The sequence below is a fragment of the Lygodium microphyllum genome, chromosome 18, assembly GCF_053477565.2.
Source record: "Lygodium microphyllum isolate KBCC chromosome 18, Lygodium_microphyllum_v1.1.10, whole genome shotgun sequence".
Classification (NCBI taxonomy): domain Eukaryota; kingdom Viridiplantae; phylum Streptophyta; class Polypodiopsida; order Schizaeales; family Lygodiaceae; genus Lygodium; species Lygodium microphyllum.
The window spans coordinates 124,592,769-124,612,988 of record NC_141152.1 but is presented as its reverse complement, the minus strand read 5'-3'; the positions used below and the strand labels follow the sequence as shown (position 1 = coordinate 124,612,988).

General features: G+C 39.5%; 1 protein-coding gene and 1 pseudogene across 1 annotated transcript; both read right to left on the bottom strand.

Moving 5' to 3' along the window:
• The window catches only part of LOC148021344 (uncharacterized), a 99,928-nt pseudogene extending 81,567 nt beyond the window's left edge, over positions 1–18,361 (bottom strand).
• An 86-nt stretch (positions 18,362–18,447) lies between these two features.
• LOC148021343 (gibberellin 20 oxidase 1-D-like) lies at positions 18,448–19,907 on the bottom strand. Its single transcript, XM_087698241.1, has 2 exons — positions 19,126–19,907; positions 18,448–18,937 (listed from the first exon to the last, which is right to left on the bottom strand). Exons 1-2 carry the CDS (start codon positions 19,683–19,685, stop codon positions 18,448–18,450), a joined length of 1,050 nt encoding a protein of 349 aa, XP_087554367.1. The 5' UTR covers positions 19,686–19,907.
• Between the last annotated feature and the right edge of the window lie 313 nt (positions 19,908–20,220).

The window sequence follows — 20,220 nt, the reverse complement described above, 5'->3', positions numbered from 1 at the left end:
TACAGGTGATGAGGGAGTTTCATGAGAGTCCTTGGGCTGGTCATAGAGGAGTATGGGCTACTTATGAGAAAATCAAGGAGAAATATTGGTGGAAAGGCATGTATAGAGATGTTTCTCACTTTGTTGAAACTTGCAGAGACTGCCAGATGTATTCAGTAGTGCATCATCGAGATGAGCTTCATCCGACCTATCCACTATGCATTCATTATAAGTGGGTAGTTGATTTGGTTACCATGCCTATGGGTCTATGGCAGATGAGATACATTGTTTTGGCTAGAGAGGATCTTACCAATCATGTTGAGGGCAGATCTTTGAGAACGAAGACCACTAGTGCAGTGTGTAAGTTCTTATTGGAGGAAATTTTCTGCAGGTATGGTTGTGTGGGTAAGATCACTACGGATCGTGGTGAATTGGATGCAGATGAAGCTAGGGAGTTTTTCTCTCAGCTAGGAATCAAGTTGGCTCTAACCACAGCATACAATCCAGAGGGAAATGGAAAGAGTGAAAGAGGGCATCCGCCGATAGTGAAAGCATTAGCCAAAGCATGCAGAGGACGGATTGGAAAACGGCCAAGACTTCTACCATTTGCTTTATGGGCTGATCGTACGACTCATAGTGTTACCATAGGATATATGCCTGCAGAGTTGATGTATGGTCAGAAACCTGTTATGCCGATTGAGACTTGTGCTTTGACTTGGTCAGTTTTACCTTGGCAGGAGGATTTGACAAGAGAGGAGCTCTTAGCTCTTCGGATTCGACAGTTGGAGAGGAGACCTGAGGATATTCAGCTAGCTATTGACAGGTTGAAGGTTGCTAGACTAAGGAATAAGGACAAGTTTGACAGTAGGCATCGCTTGCGGCCTAGAGCAATAGAAGAGGGAGATTGGGTATTGGTCTTTGATAGTAGCCTTGAAAATCAGCATACTGCACTTCGGAAGATGGTAAAAAGATGGTTTGGGCCGTACATAGTTAGACATGTCTTTGATAATGCAACATATGAGCTGACTGAATTGGATGGGACAGTGCTTAGAGTGCCTATTGCTGGAAAAAGAATCAAGATTTTCAAGAAAAGAGATGATGAAGATTATGCATTGGAAGAATTTGAAAGAGAAGAGCAACGAGAAGAAACTCCAATGGAAGAGACAGATGATATGACAGATAATCTTGTTGATATACCGGAAATGCATAACAAAGAGATTGATCTGTTTGTGGATCTAGATGATAATGATCATGGGTAGTTGGCCCATCCGGAGGATGCGCAGGATTAGAGGGGGTGGATGTCGTATTACTGCGCATTCGAGGTGTGAAAATCACCCAAAAGTTGTGCATGAGATTTGTTACTTTGTACATACTTTGACGTAGACGTTGTGCTTTGCTTTGCTTGAACATTTTGCTTTCAGTTGGTCATGTTCAATTTTACAGAAGAGACAAGCGCTGTTTGGGATTGAATCTGATATTTGGTATAAACAAATTAGAAGGAGAATGAGTTCTAGATCTGCAATGAGTATGGTTTTTCCGAGCTTCACAAGTTGTTTGCTTATGCTGAAGATGCAAATGGTATCGACAAGGGAGTTTAAGAAGACCAGTGAATTTTCAGATGAACATGAGGCTCATGTGTTGCCCTTGAGCATGGGTCCATCTGCTTGCATATATCTAAGTCTCTGATCTGAATAGTGCAAGGTTTTTTTTTGTGGAAATGTACACCCACAACCATAAAACAGAGTTGTCCAGAACTTGTTGCTGTGTGGGGCATTGGACAATGCATGTGGAAATATGACCATGCCGGTGTTCATAATGCTCTTCGAAGCTACAACTGGAGTCCAGTTGTTCAACAGATGATTGCTGCATTTTCAGTTTTTTTTTCTTGTAGAGGATTATTCACATGATTGATCTTCTATCTTGAAATTCGTCAAGGTCCTTTGTGGACGCGACTTTGCTTTCAAAAATCCTTCGACAACGTGTACTCGTTAGGTAGCCAAGAGCCCAAATTTTTTTTTTGGAAAAAAATACATACAGACCCCTTATCCGAAGTCTGGTGTCTAGAGCCACTAGCTCCTACTTTCTACGTGGTAGAGGTCTTGCACAATCTCGTGAACAAGTCTTAAGAATCTCACCTTCGAAATGATAAGATCAAAAGAGCGCTAATACCTTCTGATTTCTCTCAGGGCCACTGTATATGGATTCCACTTGTGTTTCTTATGGGGATGCTGAGGAGGACCCTTGTGAGGACGGCTTGAGGAAGCTAAGTTAGGCTGAGAAGGGGGTACATCTGAGCTAGTAGATGCTCCAAGGGCCTAAACATGATATGAGGCTTTGGGTGGAAGCTTATTTGCAACTCCCTTAGACCTAGCCATCTTTCCTGCACAAGAGATGTGAGAACTCAATGAATAAGATAGAAAGTGAAACCCTATTTTATATAACCCTAAATTGTAAGACTCATTCACATAGATGCACACTCTCTCTTTCTCCCTTAAACAATGAATTGCATTCACATTGAATACATTGTTCATCTTATTATCTTAGCTCTCTTCGAATCCATTTGTTGCCTTATCGAAGCCTTGTTTCTAGCCACTTGGCATGGTTTTCTTTGGCACTTGAGGCTTCATAACACACTCTTTTAGTGACACGATGTGAATCCATCATGTTTGCAGCAGCCGATTCATCAACACTTTAATGTGCTCTCTTTTGTGAGAGCTTAGCTTCATCTGCTACTATAATCCTATACCACCAAGATAGCAATTGGATCATTGGATTGCTACCATTTACCCCTCCACCATGATCAGTTTTTCTTTGGTATGCACCATGCACTATTCGATGTGAATTTTCGATCCCTTGTGTAGACCAAACTTCGATGCTTTCATTTTATGCAAAGTATGGCCCATGTGCCTCAAGAATATGCTACAAAGAAACATATCACACATGAGTAAAACTATGCTTAATAGTTTATACAATTCATAAATTTTAAAATATTGACTTAGTAGGCACCATGTAATGTGTGATAGAGCTTTTTCCCCACGCTTCCACTATGTTTTCGTAGAAGTTACGCACAGCATCGATAAATTCTTACTTATATTCATTGTTAAATACCATCTTATGAAGTAAGGGAGCAAATTTGTTAAGACTTATCCAAACCTTAGCTTTGGCCATCCTTGTTTTTCCTCCATTACTTTGATCAGGAACTGCAAAATGCAACTTTTTCCACCCATTGTAGTCCTACGGCTTGCAAACCATGACATTTCCTTTCTCATTGATGGGTGCTGAGAGAAACTTCCTAGCCTTTGCTCCTCCAAAGCAAGGCTTTTTTGGCAAGTTACCAAATTTTCCTTATCTCTTCTCATCTTTTTCAATCGTCACTTGATGCTTGTGTAGCCTAATTTTCTGATAGTACTCGCTCCACATTCCTACATGTTGCAATGGCTTATTTTTTGGTTGCATCCTATAAGAAAAGCAAATATATTCATATACAAATTTCTCCATGATTTTGATAAAAGCATGCAATGAACAAATGTGAATATGATCCAATGGAATGTTGAAGATGGATGTGGGATCTATTCTATTGCGCGTCAGTGCAGCACTCGTCACCCTTTGTCAGTTCTTCTTTCCGTCCTTTTCTTCCATCCTCTTTGTCAAGCAATATAGGCATGGATGCTTTGTTTCCATGCATTTTAAAGTTTTCAAGTCTTCTACAAGATGCCATTTAACCAAGTATTGACCATACCCTTCAACTAAGAGTATCTCACAATGTTCTTGATGATCATGTTTGGAATGCTTGTGTGCATAAAGAATAACTACATCACCTCAAATGTTTCCTTAGGAACTTCAAATGCAGCGAGCCACCACACATGGTGCTTGGATTGAAAACTAAAGTTCCCTTGGTTATTCTTCTCGAATTGTAAAGCTCTATTCATCAAAGTTACACTAACTCTTTTAAGCTTTACTCCGTTGACGACCTCGCTTTCATCCAATTTTATAACAAATTGCAATTTACCATTACATTCCTCAACAAACATATTGTAGTACATTACCATTACTGACTGCACCTTGTACAAATCTAAATAGTAATTGTTGAGTTTGGTGAAATTCACCTCATATGCATTTTTGGTCCCAACCTTTAGTGTTTCCATGCATTGAATATGCATGGGATCTCCTATCAGCTCCAAAATCTTTGTATTAAGTTTTCGTTGGGCCTCTATTAACTTTGAAGGTTGAGAAAGAGGCACGATTCTATTTCTCTTCAATATACGACCAAACCCAGTCTTTACATCTTTTGAATATCTTTGAGTAAGTTGTTGTGCTAATACCAGCCCTATCATGAATGGATTGTGCATCCATAACTAAGAACTCATTTGACACATCTTTTAATATGCACTCAATCACATTTTCCTTCACAGCCTTAGACTTAGGATTTCTCAAAGCATTTTCCAATTTACTTGCCTTTAACAATCTACTAATACATGATCCAATCTCACCCTCACCTAGGTTTTCTTTCTAAGCTACCTTACATGCTTTGATATGTCGCTTCCACTGGCCCCTATTCACAATTAGCTCATTGATTAGCTTCTTCTTTCGTTTGTGCTCTTGTGTTAGTGATGCCAAGAGGCATATTTCACGGTGGATTCCGTGCCACGGTGGATTTTGTAAACTTTGTTGACCGGGGCTCATACACAAAGTGGATTCTTTGTGCGAGAAGTCGATGGGGACGCCTATCCTTCTCGGGCATTTCATTAATTTAGTGTGTACATGGGTGATTCCATAGCGGGTGATTCCGCAAAATACATATTAAATTAATAAACGTTTATGAGTTTAGAGTGCGCACTCGTGATAAATTAAGGTTAGGATTGATTTCTAACCAGTTGATTTATTTATGTAGCTGAAGACTGCTAGGTATTCACTTTTGTCGGTTTAATTGTATTATTTTACTAACGATTGTGAATGCTTCAGTTGATGTGTAGAGATGGCAGCAGTGGTGGAGGAAAGCATTGAAGGATAGCGTGTATTCGAGTTATCACTTATATTTTGATGGGCGCATACCTTAAGCATGGCGTCTACATTTTGTCGCGTATATTTATTAAGGCATTGGATATTTATTTATTATTTTGTGTGCGCATGGGCGCACGATTATGATATTTGTATTTGGACATTGTATTGGGTATGCCTGACTATTTGGACACCCGCCCATTAGCTTTATTTCTATTTTGTGCTAAAGCAAACTCAAAAGCCAAAAGCATGCTATTTTGTAATTCGGGCTATTATTTGAGCTTGAAGATGATTAATACATAAAATACATGCTTTGTGGAGCGCTCACACAAGGCATGGGGGGAGATTGCACCCAGTTGGTCTCTTGTTCATGTCGTGCATGCTTTCGACCTTGAGTTTTGTGCAAAAAATAGAGTTCTTTTATTCTTGGGGACCTTCCGGCGTTCACTACACGAGCATACATCATCCGATCTATGCACCAGTGGTATCAGAGTGAAGCTTAGATCGAGAGCTTCCAATCACTATCCATCTTGTGCGAAGGCGGAGCTCCTGAAACGATCGAGCTCTACAGTCATTCTCATCGCGAACAGTCGATACGGGTGGATTCCTGGCGGTCAAGAACCTCTGTCTACAGCCTCTGATCACGAAGGACCGGCCTGAAACGGCGGAGGACCACGTCAACATCTCCTTCTATCAAGTCGTCTTCTCAAAGATCAAAGAGATAAGTTTTATATCATTCATAGAGTTTAAAAGCTTCAAGGCTAAGCTTTTAAAAAGCTTAGCTCATAAATTTTTTAAATCGGTGCATGAGAGGACCTCAGCATGATTTCCGCCCGGCTGAAAAAACGGCCCCCCTAAAATTCGTCATTTTTATTCAGAGTAGCTTTTAAGCTAAGTCAATCAAGTCATAAGTCACACAAAGTTTCAAAATTGATCAAGTTCCATAAGTTCTACAACTCAGCAAGTCAGTCAAGTCACCAGAAGTCAAAACTGACTTGTGCCAAAAACTCCCATAAGGATTGTTCCTGCGCAGAGGCACTGAACTGCAAAGTTGTTCTCTGGAAGACTCTGTTCGCATACGCAGACTTGCTAAACCAGTTTCAGCACACGCAGAAGGATATACACAGATTTTACAAAGATTTCAAACCCCGCAACTGCAAAAGTCGAAGACCGTGAAAGCCAAACAAAACTCTATAAGCCTTGTACACCCAACTTTGAGCTACGCTCATCCCGCTAATTGGATTTTGAGAGTGTGAGGTCTTTTGAATTTTTACAGGATGACGGAACAAAATATGGATGATTTAATGGCTGAAGGTGATCTTCCTGAACCTACCATGGAACAAAAGTTGGATTTAATTATGATGCAGTTGGACGAAGAACGAAGAGCCCGGCAAGCATTGCAAGTTCAATTGGCCAATTTACAAAGATCGACTACCGACAAAGAGGGACCACAACCTGAAGATCTTATCCAACGAACCATCGATGCGACTCTCGAAGCTCAATCCATCCGCAAAGAAACAAAGATAAGTAAAAGAAATTTCAAATTCCGTACTTTCAATGGCACTCGAGATGGAAAAACTGTTCTTGCATTCATCAGTCAGTTTGATGATTACTTTCATGAAGAGACATATGCTGAACACTACAAGAGAAAGGCCCTATAGACGCGCACTGTACACGCGAAAAAGCGGGCACGTTTATAAGCGTGTGTATCAGCGCATCTATTCATGCTAGTATAAAAAACGTGTCTATATATCCGCGTTGATAGATGCGAAAATAAACGCACATATTTTTCATTTCTCATAAAGCCCCTGAATATGACCAAACCTCTTAACAGCTAGTATTTGTTTGAATAGGGCATGATTGGATAGGGCATGATTGGATGTATATATGACATAATTACACCTGGATCATAATTTAGGACATGATATACATGTATAGGATCATACAGACATGATATACATGTATATACAACATGATATACATGTATAGGGCATATACATACATAGGACATGATATACATTACCAACTTTACTTCTTTTTTAGTATTACAAATATACATCCAATCATTCAAAGCTAATTATATATATGTGATTTCATGCCCTATATACATCCAATCATGCCTATACAAATGTGATTGGATAGGGCATGATGATTGGATGTATATATAGATCAAAGGTTGACTTGTGCATTTGCAATATATATATATATATATATATATATATATATATATATATATATAGAGAGAGAGAGAGAGAGAACTGATCAAGACACTCACATGTCTCATTTGTTGTGCACTTAACCTAGCCATGCATGCCAATTCATAGCATGAGTAGATTGATGTAAATCAGTTGGCTTGTGCATGTGCAAGCTATTCGAATCATGTCAAGGTGCACTTATAGCTCACATATAATTTTAGATAAGGTGGACCACATGTAGCCAATATGCACATATCCTCTTTTCATCATCTTTAGCCAGTGTGTCCACTTGTTGGTGACTAAAATAGATCACTGTAAGGATACTTTGCAATACCAACAAGCCAACTAGAAATCTCTTATCTATGAAATGTATAAGTAAATTAACTTGGTTAATTTGATGAGGCCAAGTTTTCCTTCCATGGACAGTGTGGTTGGCTATATTCTACTTCATAGTTATAGGAACTTACAGAAGTCAATGGAGCATCCTAAAAATGACGATACTCTAATTACTATATCAAGTCACTTCATGTACATATCTTTGATTGATTGATGGATAATATGCCTTTCTCTATCTCTTTCGTATACACCTTCATTGCATTATCTCTCTCTAGCTAAAAACCATTCGTGCTTTATCCACCTATTGATACTTGCATGCAATTGTAAGTGGGATGGTCTAGTAAGTCACTACATATGTGCCAATTGACTTGCCAATGTGTTATCTCTTATCCTCAAGCTTTGTTATATATGTCACCACATAGGTCAATTGATTCCCTAAATGCATGCATTGATTCCCTAAATTGTTCCTGCGCATCTGTAAGCACCTGTAATAGGCATTATCTGCGCATATACACGCGCAATTACACGGCTTACAGACGCGCCATGCATGTATAGAAAAATTTAAAAAAAGTTGTGGCTTTCTTTTCAAACATGTGCTTTCCTGCGTTTTTTGCGCGTTTTCTGCAATTCGAGCTCGACATCACTACTCGTGTCTATCTATCACTTCATGAAGACAATGAGGCAAGGAAATAAGAGTAAAAAGAGGACAGGAGGAAAGAAGAGCCAAAGAGTAAATAACAAGAGCCAAACAGCAAGGAAGAGAAGAAGATTCAAGCAACTTACCAAGGGAAGGGAGAAGGAGGACAAGGAGCTTGCAACCTAGCCGCCACCCGTTGGAACAAGCAAAGAAGGTGAGTTCTTCTTCTCTCTCTCAATCTTGTTTGCTTTCTCTGTCTGTTTGTCTCTCTCTTCTCTCTCTTCACATGCTGGATCTTGTCATCTATGGAGGTTTTTTTGCACGTTTTTAAGCAAGTTTGAAAAGAAATGGTCCGACTATGCGCGTTTGTCAACGCGTCTAGATAACAGTGTAGACGCATGTATAGACACGTTGACAGACGCCCACAGAGACGCAGATATAGATGCGCACAGAGACACAGATATAGACGCAACATGTAATATGTTTTATCTGCATAGGGTAATATGATTTTTCTTGTGTAGATGTGGAATCCTGGATCCTCCAGCACCCCATTCAACAAGGAGCAATTCATGGGGGAGATGACCAATTATCTTGGTCGCCCTCCCACTGCAGAGGAGGTTTTCAATGTGATGTCTGGGACACCTATCACATCTTTGCCTACATAGGGATCAGTTGAGGTACATGGATCGGCCGAAGCACGTGCATCTGCAGAAGCATGTGTATCGAGTGAGGTAGAGGCTAGTGCACGTCCAGGGAAGAGGGAGAGTCGTGCGGGAGGTCGAGGAGGTCGAGGACTTTGTGGGGGTTGCCTGGGTGGTGGCTCTCGATCACCCTCATCGAAAAATGAGAGAGGTGAGCCTTCACAAATGTACTACTCTGTCACACTGATGTTGGTGGTATCTTGCATGACTTTGAGGGGAGGGAAGTGATAGCCTACTTGAGGAGTATCGTGCATGCCACATACAAAGATTGCATGATTTCCTTCAAGCACCAAAAAAATGGTTTGTGGCAAGAGGTGCTGCGGACAGTACATAGAAGGTACCCTAATCCCGAGAATTCACGATTCTCAAAAGATTGGGGACGGTCAAAGGTGAGAGACGTGCTTCATAACAAGAGGTCTCACCTTATGACGCGCGCCAAGGAGTCATTGCGGAGACAAGAGCAGGGGCGCCCTGGATATGGCCAACCACCCAATTGCCACCGCAAGGAGTGAAAATAGACCAAGAAGAGAGCAGTGGAGAAAATGACAAATCGCCAGCATGCAGAGGCGTGACGTATCCAGATGGCAACCATGGGATCGTCGCATTATGGATCGGGTGGTAGGGAGTCATGGGAGGCTGAGTTTGTAAGTATTATTTGATTTCTTTTTTTAAATTAAATTTTGTAATTTGTTTCACTTCATTATGTAGTGTGTTTTAATACGTTGTATGTTCAAATTGTTTTATAGTATCATATCGTTGGTAGGATGCCTACTCCTAGAGAGGTGGGCTACCATCGAGGTCATAACCGGGCGTCCACTTGGCAGCATTTCTACGAGGAGGGACTCATCACGGGGGAGCAATATAATTGCGCCATGAGGATTCCACCACCAGAAGAGGTATGTTTTATTTTTTACATGAAAAGTATAGATAACTCTAATTTATTGTTTGTAATGGTATTTATATACCTTAATCCTTTGTGTAGGCGAACCCTGATGCAGTTGAGGATAGCGAAGGGGAGACTAGCAGTAGCGGTGGCAGCAACAACAGCGGCACAGGCAGCGGTGGTGGTAGCAATGATGATGCCTCTTCTGAGGAGATATAGAGGAGCCCCATGCATGCATGCCCCCCCTTGGCTTGTAATTTTCATTTTTGATATGTATTACTTTCAGCTATAGTGCTTGCGACCATGACATCACAAGCACTAGAACTCATAATGTAAAAACGTTTCATCTATATATATGAAATTTCTTGTTCTACATACATTGTTTTGTTTTCAGTATACAATCTTCGAAATAATCTTTCTCTGTTTTCCCTAAGCATACAATTTGATGTTGATAGGAAAAAAAACTAGAGAGCATGTGGCCAGCCACATGCTCTCTGGTTTTTTTTTCATACCTCTGTTTTGCGTGTCTATCAGCGCGTCTAAATTGCAGGATAAATGTGTGTCTATTCTCGTCAAAAACTTGAAGAGTAAACGTGTTTTTAGACACGTAGATACACGCGTGTATAGACGCATAATATGAATATATCCACTTTTTTATCAATATGATTATATATTTACGTAGCACATCAATACGCGCGTCTATATGCGCGTCTATGTGGGCGTGTAACTCTGACTATAAGTGCGCTTTTAGATGTGATACGGTAGATGCAGAAATAGACGCAGTAATAAACGCATCCGACATTTTTTTTTCACAGTTCAAATATTGCGTCTACAAGCGTGTCTATGGAGCCTTTTTGTTGTAGTGGAAAAAGATAAAATCAAGTGTGTCACTAATCATTTAGTGGATAGAGCATCTTTTTGATGGACCGTGGTTCGTAAGAGCATAGATTGTCCCACTACCTGGGACAATTTCAAGAAGAAGTTTATGCAGAATTTCCTTCCTCCACAATTCCATGAAAAAGCCATAAAGCAATGGGACCTTCTTCCTTACTCCAATTACGCATGCTTGAAGACGTATCTGAAGGGACTCACAAGCGCAAGTATATGTCTAGATTACTTGGGAATTACTACGCTGAAGTCAATATGTTCAAGCCTGCAACTCTTGAAGATGCAATTTCTTTAGCTAATGACACTAAAAACAAGCTTCGAGGAAGAGACAAGCGTCCACAACAATTTCAAACAAATGGTAACTATGGTTCTAAGCAATTCAATTCAAATTTTAGAAGATTCAATCAAAGTCGATTTTCTTCATCATCTTTCCATAAGCCTTGGACAAAACCATCTGCTTTGCCATCAAATACCAATCAAAACCGTAAGCCATCTTCACAACCAAATCCTAATATTCCTAGACTTCATGCCATTGCAAACAATGTATCTAAAGACAAACCTATAGTGTGTTACAAATGCCATCAACCTGGACATCTAGCAACCAATTGCCAATCGAAGAAGCCACCTGTCCATATCAACTATCTTGGAGCAATGGAAGATGAAGAACATGAGGAAATGCCTAACTTTACGGAAGATGAGGATGACATTATTACTCCTTCGGATACTTTACTAGGTATGTCAATTCCACATTCTTTATTGACAATGGAATGTTTAGTGCATGGAAAAGAAACGATTATTTTGCATGATGATGGTAGTACACGTGATTTTATTTCTGTAAAGTTAGTGAAAGAATTGAAATTACAAACTGTTCCTACGCATTATCGCATTAAAGCAGCATTCTTAGGCACAAGGTATAATGGAACACAAGAGGTGCATGATTTAGAAATTCAAATTGGTGAATATACTGAAAGAAGGAATTTTCTAGTTGTACCATTACAGTCCAGTGATATTATCCTAGGTATGCCTTGGCGTCATCAGCATAATCCTGACATAGATTATTCGACGCATTCAATTAAAATTCATTTTCAAGGAAAAAATATTACATTGTATTGTATGCACGCATCTAATGCATTTCCACTGCTTACTCATACTCAAGCTAAACGTGCATTATGCAAAAGTAGTAAATCTTATCTAATTTGGGTAAATGAATTTCAGGCTAAAGAAAAACATATGCACCCTAGGCATAAAGAATTCCTTGCACAATTTAAAGATTGTTTTGCTGAAGATCTATCACTTGACTACCTCCTTCACGTCCTGAAGACCACAAAATAGATTTAATTCCTGGTACACAACCACCCTGTAAAGCACCATATAGGTATAACGAGATAGAGCAAAAGAAATTTCAAAATCAAGTTGAGAAATTATTAAACAGAGGATTAATTAGACCTAGTAGTTCTCCATTTGGCGCACCTGTTTTGTTGGTAAAGAAGAATAATAATACTTATCGTATGTGCATTGATTATCGTGCCCTAAATAAGATTATTGTAAAGAATAGATATCCAATTCCTAGGGTCGATGATCTTATCGATAAACTACAAGGTTCTGCCATATTTAGTAAAATAGATTTTAAATCTGGTTATCATCAGGTGAGATTAGATAAATCTGACATATTCAAGACTACATTTAGAATACAATTTGGTCATTATGAATTTCTAGTGATGCCTTTTGGATTGACTAACGCACCTGCTACATTTAGTAGAATGATGAATCGCATATTTTTGAAATATCAGCATTGTGTTATAGTATTCTTTGATGATATCTTGGTATTCAGTAAAAATGAGAAAGAGCATTATGAACATCTGTCTTTGGTTTTCAAGTTGTTGAAAGATAATCAATTGTATGCTAATCTGAAAAAGAGTGAGTTTTTTTAAACAGAAATTGAATATTTAGGTCATATTGTGTCATCAGAAGGTATTAAGGTTGACCCTAAGAAGATAGAAGCAATATTGAACTGGCCTATACCCAAAAATGTACATGAGTTACGTTCTTTTCTAGGTCTTGCTAGTTTTTACAAGAAGTTTATGCGAAATTTTTCATTACTTGCTTTGCCTTTGACTAAACTTTTAAAGAAATGTATTGTTTATCATTGGTCTAATAATCAACAAAAATCTTTTGATTTATTGAAACATGCATTAACCCATGCTCCTATATTACAACTACCTGATTTTAATAGATCATTCTTTTTAGTAGTTACTGATGCTAGCGGATCTAGAATAGGAGCCGTACTTATGCAAGATAATCATCCTATAGCCTATTCTAGCTGTAAACTGAAGCCCTCTGAACTTAAATATTCCACATATGATAAAGGATTGTTAGCTGTTGTACAAGCTTTAAGACAATGGAAACATTACTTAATGGGTTCTGAGTTTATGATTAAGACTGACCAACAAAGTATTAGACATCTCCTTGATCAACCCCAAATATCTAACCGACATATCAAATGGGCAGCTTTTATTCAGAGTTTTCATCCCCTTATTCAATATCAACCAGGTAAAGAAAATGTAGTAGCTGATGCATTAAGTAGAAGACCCACCATTCATAATATCTCTATTATATCATTTGATTCTCTAACCCCTATGAAAGATACTTATCATCAGGACATTACTTTTCATCCTGATTGGAATAAATTACTTGGAAATAACTGGATTTCTATTGATTCACTGTCTTACAATGATGGATTCATGTTTTATAAAAAGAGATTATCTGTTACAGTTCTATTTAGATCTTTTGTTTTGAATGAGATTCATTGTCCTCCATATCAAGGTCATAGAGGTATCATATCTACTTTACGTACATTAACTGAAGATTTTTATTGGCCACATATGGACACTCATGTATCTAACTTTGTTTCTGAATGTTTGGTTTGTCAAAGAGTTAAGAGACATCATAGTAAATAGTATGGTTTACTTATGCCTTTATCTATTCCATCAAGACCTCTATGGATTTTATTACTGGTTTACCTAATACTAAAGCTAACCATGATATGATTTGGACTATTGTAGACAGGTTTAGCAAACAAGCATATTTCATTCCATGTAAGAAAACTTTAACAGCATCTCAGGCAACACAATTGTTTTTGAAAACGGTTTTCACTAATCATGGATTACCAAAAGTCATTATTTCTGACCGTGATTCTAGATTTTTACTAACTTTTGGATTACTTTGTTTGCTAACCTAGGAACAAAGATTGATTTCTCATCTGCATTTCATCCTGAAACTAATGGACAAACAGAAGCCACTAACAGTACTGTTTTAGATTTTTTACGTGCTTACACTATTTCTAAACCACAAATATGAGACACACATTTGCATTTACTGCAATTTGCATATAACAATACACCACACATAGCTACAAAGAAAGCACCGTTTGAAGTGATTTATGGTTATAGATTGTCTACACGTGTTGCATCTTTATCAAATAGAATTCAGAGTGTTGATGATATTGCTAACATGCATGCTACTATTTTTGATGAGATAAAAGACATGATTGCCAAAGCCCAGCAATCATATACAAAACAAGCCAATAAGAAAAGACAGGCCATGAATTTCAAAGTTGATGACTATGTTTGGTTGAGAATAGAAAAACGTAGATTACAAAGTGTAGATAAACACCCACTTGTGAAATTAGCACCTAGATTCTATGGACCATTTAAGAGCATTCACAAAATCAATGACAATGCATTCAAGTTAGAACTACCACCTCACTGGAAAATTCACAACACATTTCATATTAGTTTATTACGACCCTTTAGAGACCAATTACCTGTACACCCTGTTTATGAAAACCCACCTTTGCTAGATGAAGGGACTGAAATACTTGAACCTGAAGCTATCATAGATACTGACTTTATGACCACTAGAACTGGCCATAGATATTCTAGATATTTGGTCAAGTTTAAAAACCATCCTGTTGAGGAAGCCCAATGGATGCACGCTAGAGACTTAAATGCTTTCCCCACTCTGTTAGCTCCACATTGAGCTAATAGCAATTGAGGACAATTGCTATCCCACCCCGGGGGTATGATGCCAGGAGGCATATTTCACGGTGGATTCCGTGAGGTTTTACGGTGGATTCCGTAAACTTTGTTGACCGGGGTTCATACACAAAGTGGATTCTTTATGTGACAAGTCGATGGGGATGCCTATCCTTTTCGAGTGTTTCATTAATTTAGTGTGTACATGGGTGATTCCATAGCGGGTGATTCCGCAAAATACATATTAAATTAATAAACGTTTATGAGTTTAGAGTGCACACTCGTGATAAATTAAGGTTAGGATTGATTTCTAACCAGTTGATTTATTTATGTAGCTGAAGACCTCTAGGTATTCACTTTTGTCGGTTTAATTGTATTATTTTACTAATGATTGTGAATGCTTCAGTTGATGTGTAGAGATAGCAGCAGTGGCGGAGGAAAGCATTGGAGGATAGCGTGTATTCGACTTATCACTTATATTTTGATGGGCGCATACCTTAGGCATGGCGTCTACATTCTGTCGCGCCTATTTATTAAGGCGTTGGATATTTATTTATTATTTTGTATGCGCATGGACGCACGATTATGATATTTGTATTTGGACATTGTATTGGGTATGCTTGACTATTTGGGCGCCCGCCCATTAGCTTTATTTCTATTTTGTGTTAAAGCAAACTCAAAAGCCAAAAGCGTGCTATTTTGTAATTTGGGCTATTATTTGAGCTTGAAGATGATTAATACATAAAATACATGCTTTGTGGAGGGCTCACACAAGGCATGGGGGGAGATTACACCCAATTGGTCTCTTGTTCATGTCGTGCATGCTTTCTACCTTGAGTTTTGTGCAAAAAGTAGAGTTCTTTTGTTCTTGGGGACCTTCCGGCGTTCACTACGCGAGCATACAGTATCCGGTCTGTGCACCAGTTAGCTTGTTGTTGATCTTTCTCAAGTCATCCAATTGTGCCTTTGCCTCCTCATATGAGATACCAATGTCATGGATAGTGCCCTACATTGAAATAATTTGATTGTTTTGTTGAATTATAGTGACATTCAGTTGTACCACTTGTCCTATGAGTTGTTGTATATGAAGTTGATGTGCATCGATCACATCATGATAATTTGTTATGGTTTCTTGGCAAGTTGTAAATACTTTGAACGTCTAATCATTGAGCCGCCTAGTGTAATCGAGCAACCATTTTCACCTCGCATACATACTTCAACAAATTTGTGATTCCTGATAAAGTTGGAGGTCTATTGTTTAAGGGGTCAATTGGGCAGATTCCCCCAACAACCCACAAGTCCACATGTTTCAATCCCATTTGCATGTAACTCTACAGAACCTGAGGGTTAACACTGATACGTTGGGTTCTTTTGAATAATGGTGCGTATTCAATCTCTACCTCAATATGCAGCTTCTTCTTTCTTGTATTCATTTAACTATTAATAGAAATAGAGAGCCTATTTGGTTGTCACAGGAGGTAGAGTAGAGATGCACAAAGAGGCACACAAAGGTGCTAAGGGAAAGGAGGATATAAGGAATTCACTCTGTTAATGAAGGTTGCATAAACACAGAGAAGAGGTTACAATAGAGCCATGAGAGAGTATAGATATGAGGGAAAATAGCTTTGAGAGAGTAGGGATGTCCAAGACTTTTCCTATTTTAGAAAAGTTTAATTTACCTCCAAAAACATTTCCAAAAAACACGAAGTTTGACTTGTTTTTTTTTTAAACCAAAAGCTAGAATTTAAAAAATCCCCAAAATATCTTAAAATAAACTTTCGAAATTTCATTTTTCTTATTCTCGATGAAAAAATCAATTACCTCTTGTATCTACTAATCATTTTGCATTGAAAACGAAGCACCACACTCTCGTAACTAACTCCTTTTTGAATATAAAATTTGGTTGAAAAAGACTTTTGAATGAGAAGAGAGGAGGAATCTGAGTATATCTTTGTAGATAATATAAAAAAGGCAAAACGAGATTGCAAAAGTGGAGAGACAAGAGGATTATTTTACTATTCTTCTCTTCTCTTTTCCTTGTTTTAAGGAGGAGAGGGGGGGGACTAAAAGGCCCATTTTTGAGTTCATTTTTTTCCTAATGGGAAATATCCCTATATGGGAAAACATAGAAAATTTTCCTTATGTAGGAAAATTTTTACGCAGGAAAATTAGCCTATATATATGAAAGAAGAAAAGGGTATTCCTTATCAATTCCCCTGTTAAAAATAAGCATAAGAGTAAGGAAGGTAAATAATAGGGAAAATGGAGCATTTCCCTATGTACGAAATTTTTTCTACATAGAAAAAGTTTTTATGTAGGAAATTTTTCCTACATAGGAAAATTTTCCTACCTAGAAAATTTTCTATATGATTTTCTAGTTTCTCTAACCAAGAAAACTTCCACTTTTCCTATTATTTATTTTTCTCACTTATGTGTGTTTTAAACTAGGAATTGATAGGGAATTTCCCTTTGTTTTCCTATGTAGGAAATGATTAAAAGTTCCTTGTGAGAGACTTGCACGAAAGGTTTTCAATTGTAGGTACTAAAGATTCCAAATTTAATTATTGCATCTAAATAGTCATGCAATAATCATCAGAATGTTTGTCAATATACACATAGATATATATTGACATGCATAATGCTACATATTCCAACAACCTTATCAAAGCTATTGTGAAACTGGTGCATAATGTTTTCCACTAGAATTGCAAGGTAGCATCTAAATGAGCTTCATTTGCTATAGTGCATGTCCATGTGTGTTTGAAGATGAATTTATGCCTTTGTGAATTCATTTCTCTTTCATTTGAGATGTTCCATGTGAATTTAGGTCAAAGAAGTTTAGATCTCATAAGAAAGGTGAATTAGAAATGGACCAAGACAAGTGCGCAAAAGTTGAAGTTATATATTCTTAATTGCAAACATGCTATAGTCAAATTTGATGTGGAAGAAGGTCAAAGTGTAAAATGCGAATCTTCTTATTAGTTTCATATGTGACTTTCTAAAGCCATTTAAATTCCCAATCTCTCATTTCTACTATTGCCTTGGAATTAACATCAAATGAAGAGCGTGTCGTGCATAATCAATATGACTACTGGGTTATGTGGTGGTTGTGTATCGTGAGGATTGACATGGGATGCCACTTGATGCATCTCCTCAAGTAATCAATTATGTTGTCAAAAACAATATAACTACAACGGTAGTTGTTGAACGTGGATAGTAATGGACTTTCACATTAAAGATTGCATTACTAGAGAAATATCTTTCACAATATTTAGGTAGGCAAGAAGGACCTAGCCTCCTTCATGGAAAGCTAATGTACTTCATATGTAATTCTAGTCCATATTCCAATCAAAACACACAATAGATGATTAATCACCTCCAAATTACCTTATACGATATTGAAAGCCAGTTTCTCTAAACACTTAATCAACCCACCCAGCTCACGTTGAGTAGATTCACCAATAATATACCACACATTTCGTGATTGATCATGTCCAGCTCGTGCTACTATATTAGTAATACTATAACTGTTTGGATTGCCACTCATTGAAGTGGTCAATTGAGTTCACACCAGTCCTGTAAACCGACTGTGTGAAGTACAGCAATTTGCCCCAGGTGAAGTCCTGATATGCCCTTGGGTTGGCTTCGTCTATCAGCTCCTCAGGAGGGTAAAGCGCTGCCTCGTATGGTGGATTAAAGAAGAAAGCCATTGACTTTCTTCCGGCGAAGCTATTGACGAGAGCCCTGTGTATGCCGCTCTTGAAGAGTTTGTTTGTAAGGGCCTGAAAAGAAAAGATTAGACAGTACCAGCTGGGGTTATAAAGGATATATTACTGATAGAGATATGCATTGAGGTACGTATCAATATAATTCTGGGAAACAATAAGCGGCTGGCATGTATAACTATTGTCCATACAATTGCAAACAACCAACTCCGACGAGGTGGCGCAACAATATTACTAACCATCAGCGTATCGCCTATGTTGATGAAGAACGCATCGTTGCGTGGGGAGACAGTGTACCATGTGTCGTCGTAGAGTACTTGAAGGCCCGCAACCTCATCTTGGTGGAGGATGGTGAGGCCAACTGGGTCCGTATGGGGCCCGGTGCCAAATGTGAGAGAAGGTTCACGACAGGATGGATAGTAGTTTAGGCGCAAGATCGAGCTGTAGTCTTCAAAGTATCGTTTCAAGGCGTTGCGTTGGAGACCAAGGGCAAGCTCGAGAACGTGAAGCACCTCAAACGCTATCTTTGCCATTGCTTCGCAGTACTTTTCAAATGTGGAGCTGCATTTTGACAGCCGATTAAAGGGATTAAAGGAGGCCAACAACTTAACTAGTGCATAATTAGTCATGCGTCTTAGCGACTGGGAGGCGCGACATTGATGGCGAAAGACACATGGTGTAATGCTGCATGGTGGGATCGATGATTGCTAACTATATTAATTCGCTGACCGGTATATTGTATATACTACCTGCTCGCGAGCAGGTGCTCATCATCGTGCCCCAGCACCATCTCGCAGTAGTGAGCGATGGTAGAAACCGGGGTGGACTGCGCGGAGAAGGTCTCCTTCCAGGGCAGCCTGGACGAGAAGCGCTCGGCGAAGCTGCTGCTGTAGCCGAAGCTCTCGCCGGGGAGGCGCCTGGCCCTCTGCTTCCTCTCCAGGGGCAAGCTGAACAAGCGCTCCGAGTGGCGATGGGCGGCGTCCACCAGCGACGAGTCCACGCCGTGGTTGACCACGTGAAAGAACCCCATCGTGCTGGCGGCGCGGCCCGCCAGCTCCGCCGTAAGCTTCCGTTGCTCATCCACTGCAGTCGTCGATGACCTCGAGTAATGATTAGACGTACTGGTCGTGGTGGTGCGGCGGAAGAGGGCGAGGTCAATGGTCGGGATGTCCATGATGGGTTGCTTCTCCAGCCGGCCCGCGTCGGATTGCTGCAGCTCCGGCCATATGAACGCCGCCGGGATGGCGCTGGCCCGCGCGAAACTCTCGAGCGCCGTGGCCGCAGCTGGAGAGACAGCGGGAGAAGCCATGATATTCTCAATGCTCTAAAATTAGCGAGGATTGAGCTGTAGCTAGCTAGCTATGGGTGCCAAAGACGATTAACAGACAACGGTGATTAGGCTCTGCTAGTACAGCCTCTAAAACCTGCCAGCTCTTACAAGTTACAATCCCTTGTACGACGGTCTCTGATCTCAGATGCCGTATTTATAGAATCAGCTCATCGTGAGTCTAAAACACGCACTATTCTTGTGTGGGACGGAGCATTCAAGGTCAACAGCTAATTGTTGGTGATTTCACCACAGTAGTCTATCGAAGATGCTTTTGATTCGACTAATTACCGGCCGATGTCATTTCTTGGCTCACTAGTCCTCGCACTGAATGATGATGTCACGTGCCAATTATGGAAGTGGAAGGGCCGTCTGGACCAATGAAACAGACAAGGCGCTGAGGCATGCCCAGCGGAGCGGCGCCGGCGACTCGCGAGCACAGCCTACTCAGCACAGATAAAACAAGCACGCACGCGCGCGCACAGACACACACACACACTCTCTCTCTCTCTCTCGT